The sequence below is a fragment of the Salmo salar genome, chromosome ssa16, assembly GCF_905237065.1.
Source record: "Salmo salar chromosome ssa16, Ssal_v3.1, whole genome shotgun sequence".
NCBI lineage: Eukaryota > Metazoa > Chordata > Actinopteri > Salmoniformes > Salmonidae > Salmo > Salmo salar.
In genome coordinates this window covers 71781353-71790899 of record NC_059457.1, presented here as the reverse complement: position 1 = coordinate 71790899, position 9547 = coordinate 71781353, and the positions used below count along the sequence as shown (strand labels likewise).

The window sequence follows — 9547 nt, the reverse complement described above, 5'->3', positions numbered from 1 at the left end:
AGGAAAGAACAGGTTTCTTGTGTGAGTTACCACACTGATGTTATGAAGCACGGGGCAACCATAGAAAGGTGTCTGAATATGAGGCTAATATCAGGTCTTTGGCCAGATGCCCATTGACTGAGACGGGATCAGCCGTATACATATCAGTAATGACGAGAAAGGGAAGTGAGCAAAGGCAGCAGCAGGTAGGGGAAATATCACCCTGGGGTACTGCTTCAGGATGAGGGGTCGAGACTCCCCTAATAGTAGACAGTGAGCAGTGTGTCTACTATTAGGTTCCCCTCTCAATGAGGGTAACCTAATGCGGTAGCACATGCATAGCAAATAATGCCTTTTCAGTTCACACTCCGCTCAGGCTCGTTCGATTGTTCCCTTGCCACACCCATGATTACGAATATTGACACCGATGGCTCCCGTGCGCATGTCCATGATTCTGTGCGATAGAGGCCCGCCTCGCCTTTTCTCTGGCACCTATTCTTTACAGACATCCTTCGTTTTTACATGAAAAAAAGTTGTTTTTATTATTTTTGAGGGGCCGTTGACCAGACGAGGCAGAGAAGAATAGAAATAGCTTTGTATCTCTATTTCTTTACTGATTAATCACCCAGTCCCCGGTTATTGCATCAAGGCCCAGCCCCTCCTCTGATTCCCGACCGGCTTCCTGTGTTTGTGCGGTTCTCACCAGCCAGGGAGCGACGAGGAGGAGCACGACTGGGAGTTGAGCGAGCGAAGGGCCGAGCTGCCACCTCAACATGGACTAGCCTAGTGTCCTCGGACAACAGTAGCGGACCACAAAGAGGAATACTCGAGGGGTTGTTTTTCTACAAGGATGCGCCGCAAATGATACCACATCAAAGATTCCACAACGCGAAGGAAGGATCGGTTTATATTTAAAAGATGGCGAACGACTCTCCGGCTAAAAGTCTGGTCGAAATAGACCTGGCTTCTTTGCGGGTGAGTGGTGGACAAGGGCAGTGTCTTTTTATTTAAAGATTAATCTACCCCCAGATTTAATCTATTCCACTACAGTGAGTTAAAACATATAAAACAAACAGTTTTACCCAATAAAATATGGATACATTTTCGGGGTTACCATTTCTGGGAGGCTTATTTATTTATTATTCGGATCGAGAGAAAGCTGTCGTGCTGCCTGGCTTTCCTTTGTTCGAAATGCATTTGGCATGTTGTGGAGATCAGGGCGCAACAGCTGCGTTAATCTAGGTCACATTTTGGCAACAATTATTCAAAAACATTTACCATTTAAAAAAAAAATGTTTGTGTAAAAATAATATATATTTTTGACTCGTTTCAGGATCCAGCAGGGATTTTTGAATTGGTGGAAGTGGTCGGAAATGGCACCTATGGACAAGTATACAAGGTTTGTTCCAATATATATTATTTTCTTCATCTGTGGCCTAATCGTCGACACTGATTTCTGACACTAGATAGTTAACGTTACATTGATGCAGTTTTGGCATTGATCACTGAAATGATCCAGATGTCATGCTTGTGTGATGGAATAGATTCATGTCAAAATGTCTCGTCAGGATGTTTGCCATTGCACCCCAATAATCACAGGTTGGATTGGTAAAGATGATCTCCCTCTGTGTACTATTGCTTGTAAAAACATGTTTGGTGAAATATGGAAGGTAGCTTGCAATCAATCCATGCACCACTCCGTTAGCCCAAGCTCCTCTGTTTCTCATCTTCTACCCAGGTTAGGCCTTAAAGCTCAGTTGATTTGTTTCTGAATTGGACTTTTCTTCTCTTAATTTCCATTAATATTATAGATTTGGTTTAGAAGTAAATGGCAACTGGGTTTGCAGACCAGTGTTGCTCTGAGTGTTGTTAAACTGCAGCACATGTCCTACATCACATTCTGCTGTGGAGAGAAGGGGAAAGGGAATGATGATCCAGACAAGGACTTGCTTCATAGACCATTTGGTTAAGTAAAATATCATGTGTTACACAGCAGGCTTTTTCCCCTCTCTCAACCAATCTGTTTCTTGGTGTCATGTTTCCCTGTGCAAATTATCATGGTGACTGTTTAAAGTAATTGTTGAAATGGACCTTTTTGGAGAATTTGGTGGGTTCCTTCTCTTGGATTTTGAGGATGAGTCTGACCCACTATTGGTGACCTGCCTCTCTTCCCCGTACCCTCGTTTCCATTGGAAGGTCTTGTCTGTATTTAACCCCTCCTTTCAAACAGTCAGGCTAGCAACACTGTGCAGAGCAGCTTGAAAACAACTGGAAAGTCTGTTAAGCAGGGTGGTTCACAGGGGCTGCAGCAGTGCTGTGTCCTGTGTCTATTCTCTTAATCTTAACTCTCAGGAGCAGGGTAATCTGGACTCCTGACTGAGGAGAAACAACAATGATAGTCTGGATGTTCGAATGTAAAAGCAGAACCGTTCATCTGATCCAACCCCGTGGAACAGAGGGCTTTAAAGACCAATGCTGTTTTCTTTTGGTCATGTGACCCCGTTGGTAATGGAAAACTTGCTAGCAAACATCTTCCTTCCATGAACAGATGGCTTCATGGGCCTATGTGGAGAGAATTATTTACTTATAGGCTTTTGTCACTCACTCTCAATCTCTTTACTGCTCTTTCTAAATTTCACCAAATGATAGACTACAGAGTTTATTGGAATTGGTGCATTAAAACGTTTACATCAAAGGCTCTAATGGGCCTTATGCTATCTTTCGCTATTTATAGTCAGGCAGAGCATGAGCCATTCTTCCACACTGCATGGAATAGAATGGACGTCCTGCAAAAGGGCCCCGGGCTGGCTGTGTATGTGCCTGTTTCGTTCCACAAAATGGAGGACATCCTTGGTCTAATGATTCCAAGTAAAGCCAACTTGTCTGTGGCAGCTGATTTGAAAGATGGAGAACCAGGGGGTAATAGTTTTCGTCCTGAAATTCATACGTCTTCATTTTCTATTCTGCAGACAGTTAGGTCTGCATGCTCTGGTTTGCTGTACATTTTCACAACAGACGGACCCAAAGCCATTGGATGTCCGAGGTTTACTGTATGCCAACTTCTAACCTACATAATTGTCATGCCAAATAAAGGCAGTTTGTTTCAATTAATTATTCCCCTTCCTCTAGTGAGACTGTACTGTGAACTGCACGTTATAAACTAGGCTAATATGTAGCCCAGTTATGTACACTACATGACCAAAAGTATATGGACACCTGTGCGTTGAATATCTTTCGTTGCAAAATCATGGTCATTAATATGGAGTTGATACCCCGTTTGCTGCTATAACAGCCTCCACTCTTCTGGGAAGACTTTCCACTAGATGTTGGAACATTGCTGCGGGGACTTGCTATCATTCACCAACAGGAGCATTAGTGATGTTGGGCACTGATGATGGGTGATTTAAGTTTGGCTCGCAGTCGGCGTTCCAATTGATCCCACCGATCTCAACCAACCATTTCTGTATGGACCTCGCTTTGTGCACGGTGGCATTGTCATGCTGAAACAGGAAAGGGCCTCCCCCAAACTGTTGCCACAAAGTTGGAAGCACATGATTGTCTAGAATGTCATTGTATGCTGTAGTGTTAAGATTTCCCTTCACTGGAACTAAGGGGCCTAGCCCGAACTATGAAAAACACCCCCAGACCGTTTTTCCTCTTCCACCAAACTTTACAGTTGGCACTGCATTAGGGTAGGTAGCGTTCTCCTGGCATCGGCCAAACCCAGATTTGTCCGTCAGACTGCCAGATGGTGAAGCGTGATTCATCACTCCAGAGAACGTGTTTCCACTGCTCCAATGGCGGCAAGCTTTACACCACTCCAGCCAACACTTGGCATTGCGCATGGTGATCTTAGCCTTGTGGGTGGCTGCTCGGCCATGGAAACCCATTTCTTGACGCTCCCAACGAACAGTTCTTGTGCTGACGTTGCTCATAGAGGCAGTTTGGAACACCATAGTGAATGTTGCAACTGAGGGCCGACAATTTTTACGCACTTCCGCACTCGGCGGTCCCGTTCTGTGAGATTGTGTGGCCTACCACTTTGTGGCTTGAGCTGTTGTTTCGCCTTGACATTTCCACTTAACAATAACAGCACTTACAGTTGACTGGGGTAGCTTTAGCAGGGCAGAAATTTGACAAACTAACTTGTTGGAAAGGTGGCATCCTATGATGGTGCCATGTTGAAAGTCACCTGAGCTCTTCAGTAAGGGTAGTAGAATGACAGTTTTTTTTTTTACCTATGGAGATTGCATGGATATGTGCTTGATTATATATATCTGTCAGCAACTGGTGTGGCTGAAATGGACAAATCCACTAATTTTTGAAAGGTTGTCCACATACTTTTGTGTGTATATATAGTGTTTTCTTTCCTACCTCCATCAGCTGCCTGACACCAATGCTAGGTCTGAATGAGGGGCGCTAGCTGGAACTGGAGGAGGAGGAGCAGCTGTCCTGGGCCCCAGACAGAGCCTGCATGGCCAGGCAGCTTCATTACAAAGCTGGTTTTGTCTCTGGCTCTCTTTGGGAACCACCACCAGACCCACAGAAAGGATGTGTTCATCAGTCGGGTCTCAAATGCTGAATAATCAACTAGCCCTGTTCTGGAAATACAACTTTCTATCTCTTTCTGTGAGCCTTTTTCTTCTTCTTTGCAAAGTAGTTTTTCACCCAATCAAACCTCTCACAATAAGACAGCCAAGCACAGTCTATTTCTTCTATTCTGAAGGCCCAAGCCAATTTCTTCCATTCAATTACAGTTTTGAAACGCTGACTTTTTTTTGGGCCTACCTTATCTCTGTCCCTTCTGTTTGTTATTTTGGTTTTCAAACTGTTTGCCTTGTAGGTATGTTTTTGTGACACTGTTTGTCTCCGACCCAGTCGCCACAGCCTGTTTGATGCAGCTAGCCCAGATGACATACAGTACCTCACTGAGTGACCTTTTCATTTTGGAGCTTTTGACAGAAGCGGGTTGCAGGCGCTCTAAGAACTGAAATGCCATATCACAGCCCCGTGCTGCACGATGTGGCTCTTCTGGATTCAAATGCCTGCAGCCAATCACAGCAGCAGAGGCAAGGTGGCAGTGATTGTTGCCTGGGGCTAGTGCCAGGTTTAGATCTTACTGTTAAGCTCAGTGGTAGCTCGGGGGTTTAGATCTTACTGTTAAGCTCAGTGGTAGCTCGGGGGTTTAGAACTTACTGTTAAGCTCAGTGGTAGCTCGGGGGTTTAGATCTTACTGTTAAGCTCAGTGGTAGCTCGGGGGTTTAGATCTTACTGTTAAGCTCAGTGGTAGCTCGGGGGTTTAGATCTTACTGTTAAGCTCAGTGGTAGCTCGGGGGTTTAGAACTTACTGTTAAGCTCAGTGGTAGCTCGGGGGTTTAGATTGACTTGGCCAACCAGCTGAATGACCTTTTTGAAGTCTTATCTAACTATCAATATGTGGGTGGGACAGTCAAGGGAAGGGGGACATCATTTTATATGCTCACTAGGGATGTAAATATTGCTGCCGACTAACCCACCCTCATTAACCTGTCAACAAACGGTAGATTTTTTTCAACAGAAAGTAGCCTACTATGTATGCATACAAGGAAGGACATTTTTCATTAGGAGCTTAATGGACACATGCAACAATAGCAAGCCTATCGTCTTACAGTCAAAAGGCTATAGCCTATTATTGAACACACAACTCCTGTAATGAAGCAGCTATTAAATAAATCGTCATTTTCCATCTTTTGCCAAAATGTAATTTGTTGGAAAACAGTTGTAAACAGCTCGCCTATTGCGAGCACTTCCATATGTGACACAGATGACAATCTCAGTTAGAAACTAAGGGGGCTTTCACACTAAATTGGTTTGGTGTGTTTTTTTCCAAACTGGTGCATTTACCCCCTTAGTTGGTTTACTTATTTAGGTCGGTTCGTTTGGACTGCTGTGGACTTTATCCGTACTAAACAATGCACCATGGTTCTCTCTAAAAGGGTGATTTCGGTCTGATTCAATTTGTACGTTGGTACGGTTCGCTGCAGGTGAGAGTGCAGTCCGGACCAAACGCAGGAAACCAGAGTCACGCATTATTGGTTGTTTGACATCGTAACTTGACATCTCTGAAACATTTGTGAGTAGCAGCGCATTTCTGAACACATCTGATGCAGGTTAGGGGAGACGAGGGCTATACCGGGGATCTAGGTTACTGAATATAGACTATTCAGGTTGCAGTTAGTGGCTGTTCTCCCACATGTTGTTGGAATACCAAAGCAAAAGTAATATGAAGATTTGGACACAAGTGATGTGTCAGGATACTCATAAATGGATTTAACGTGAGCATATTTGTCAAATAAACGTATGACTTGCATGGAGAAGTGGTTTTGTTGTGCAATGTGAAACCAACCAGACCAAATGGGGAAAAAATACAATGTAACAAATACTGACTCAAACTGTGAAAACTCCCTTAGACATTTTTGGGAATCTACTAGGATTTGTTGGTAATATGACTGCAATTGTGCCTTAGGCTTGTGGACAAAAAAGTTTATATAAAAACCAATAGAACAGTCGAGAAATTATGGTAAGTGGCATGAGGAAGTCGTTTAAGAAAAATAATGTGCCTCCAATTTTGGTTGGATTACTTTGAAGTAAGCTAAGACATGCCTCATTATTTGAAGTAAAGTAAAACGTTTAGGTTTCAAACAATTATACTGCCTGACGCTCACGTTGCAAGGTGATTGGTGACGCATTGATAGCCTGCCTACCATTGACTATAGCCTATGCAAGTGAGCTTGAATTACGAGTTGAGATTGAGAAATAAAAATAGTAGCTCTTTTTTTTTAATAGTAGCCATCTCAAAAACGTTCTAAAACCACACGTTACAGTCCAGTACCAGCTTTTTGAGGTTCAACAGAGGTTCAACAGAGGTTCAACAGAGGTTCAACATTAACATCCCTAATTCTCACCTTGCACTGGAATGAAAGCTAGTAGATACCGGTTCTCACTTAAATTTTTACAGGAGGACCCTTCTCAAAATGGGCAATGTGGTGCTGCTGCTGGCTGCTATGTTACACTGTGGATGCAATGGCTTAGGCTATTTCCCCCAATCACATTGTTCTATTTCAAATCTTACTGCCAACGCCCCCCTCCTTCTGGCTCTCAACATTTCTTAATTAATTGCTTATGATAAACTCTGGTACGAGTCCCAATTGCACTAAAAGCATTGAAATAGGAGGGAGGCGAAATACATGCTTGGGGGTAATGGCTTGCTGCAGCACTACAATCTCCCTGAACGTCATTGACGTAGTGTTTGTGGGAACTCAGTCCTCTTCTCAATACCCACGAAGTGGCAGTGGTTCTTCCTCCCCAGCCAAGCCCATCTTCAGCATCCGGTGTCTTCATGGCGCTCCCCCAGCCACTGAACAATTGGCCATTGTCTCATTAAGGAGACAGTCATCAGTGTCCATGCTGGTCTCAGATGTGCACAGCTTTGTAAGTTGATCCAGACTGTATCAAGTAGTCCTACGTCTCAATACAGTTAGTTGTTGGATTTGCAGTGTTTTCATATTACCACCATCCATTTAAAAAAAATAAAAACATTTTGCCTACAACTACACAGGCCATGACCTCCTAGTCCCATTGTGGTGGTAGGCTGAAGTTGTATGCTATTTCTATACCCCTGAAAAGCCTCTTCCTGCACTGACTGACTCCACAATGGGATTCTCAGATCAGTCTGATCTCTTCTTTGGCTCCAGACCAGCTGGCACTGAGAGATGGGATGGAGAGCCCTCCGGTGCGTCTGTGAAGAGAAAATGATAGCGATAAAAACAAAACCTGAAGAATTCATTAAGTTCTCCCTTGGTGCGTGGTATGTGGGGGAGGATTCCCTCTGCTGGGCTGTACAGAATGGCCATATATAGACCTAGTTAGCCAGCCACTCTGTCTGTCAGGCCTGCAGGGCTGGTGGTGCCCTGGCGCTCTAATCCCTATGATGTGCCAACCTCTCTTAAACATCATGCCTCTTTCTCTTCCCTCACCGCCCACCGGCTTCTGCTCTGCAGTCCATGTCAGCCCAATCTACAGGGATGCTGGGAGAATATACCCACAGTCCTGTGGTGCTGGCAGCTCCTGTGACCTCACTCTTTTGCACTCCATTGTTTTCCTTCCCCCTCTCTCCCTTCTCTTGCCCCCTTCTTTCTTTTTACCTGTGGGTAAACCATTTTACTTCTCCTGCTTGCTCATAACCTCAAATCATCCCCCTACCAGTCTCTCTCCCCCACTCTTTCGCTCTCTCGCCCATGTCTGCTTTGCCAGGGGAAGGACTTGGCAGGTTTTTGTGGACCCAGGGTGAGGGGACTGCTGCAGCTTTAAATAGCTTGGCCCAGTTCTGTGATTGTAAGGTGCCACTGAGGGTCACTGGTTCCAACACTCTGTTTGACACGGTGCCATGTCTCTGTGACAGAGGCCACATGTAACCCCCCCTGCAGGTACAGAGGAAAGGTCATAGGTCATGAGCAGCATCAAACCCTCTGTGGCAGTAACGCTATATAGGACCCATACTGGGCTAGCTTCCATATTGTATTTGGGCTATAGCCTTTATACTGGCTTTGCTTTAACATTTCATCTGTCCTAAAATGGCATCAGAAACTTGTAGTTGAGATTTGAATTTCCTCACTTTAAGCTGTCTTTAATATTGGAGACTTAAGGATGAAGATCATTCAACGGAGCTTTATTTTTCCACGAATGAAAGACAAACTTCCCAGGACCTGAACCCATGACATCACCATAGAGCAAGGTTTCTAAACTCGGTCCTGAGCCCCCCCCCTTGGTGCATGTTTTGGTTTTTCCCAGGCACTACACAGCTGATTCAAATAATCAAAGTTTGATGATGGTTGGTTATTTGAATCAGCTGTGTAGTGCTTAGGGAAAAACCAAAACATGCACCATGGGGGGGACTGAGTTTAGAAACCCTGCCATTAAAGGATGTAGATGGGCTAAACAAAGGAGAAGTGACGGATGATGCAACACTGATGCAAGCACACCTGTCTGCCTCCTAATCGTCTAGACATCCCCAGTCTCTGCCCCTCCCTGTCTTTTCCTCCTCCTCATCTCTCCTCTCTGTACCACTTGAGAGTTTTTGGTTCGATTATTTAGAAATAATCACTGTTTTCGGTGTAATCTTTTTTGGGTGGACATCAAATGCGCTTTGCATTATGTGGGTTGATAGATGTAACACAGAACAATGAATACAATTTCATGACATTTGTTTTATTTGATGACTACTATTTAATTCCAAGTCATCTCTGAGAAGGCATACTTTTATGACTGCTTAGTATTAACTATCAATCTCTTAGATCATGTATTTTCAGAGATTCTTCTCTCCATCTCAGTGCCAAAAAAGACCGGACTAGTAGGAGCGCAATGGATTATGGTCATTGTAGTTAATTAACACGCTTTCTCCCCAAAAACTACAGCACCAGTCAAAATTTTAGGAAGGCCTACTCATTAAAGGATTTTTCTTTTGTACTATTTTCTACATTGTAGAATAATAGTGAAGACATCAACTATGAAATAATCACATATGGAATCA

General features: G+C 44.0%; 1 protein-coding gene across 16 annotated transcripts in view; it reads left to right on the top strand.

The window, feature by feature from the left end:
* The first annotated feature begins 422 nt into the window (after window positions 1-422).
* LOC106574534 (mitogen-activated protein kinase kinase kinase kinase 4) overlaps window positions 423-9547 on the top strand; it is a 45308-nt gene continuing 36183 nt past the window's right edge. For 10 of the 16 annotated variants that reach the window (XM_045697678.1, XM_045697677.1, XM_014150482.2 and 7 more), the window contains exons 1-2: window positions 423-954; window positions 1313-1378. In XM_045697678.1, coding sequence (XP_045553634.1) covers window positions 898-954; window positions 1313-1378 — 123 coding nt within the window. In that variant the 5' untranslated portion in view covers window positions 423-897. The remainder of the gene's footprint in view (window positions 955-1312; window positions 1379-9547) is intronic. The other 6 variants (XM_014150483.2, XM_045697679.1, XM_045697681.1 and 3 more) reach the window with 2 other exon arrangements.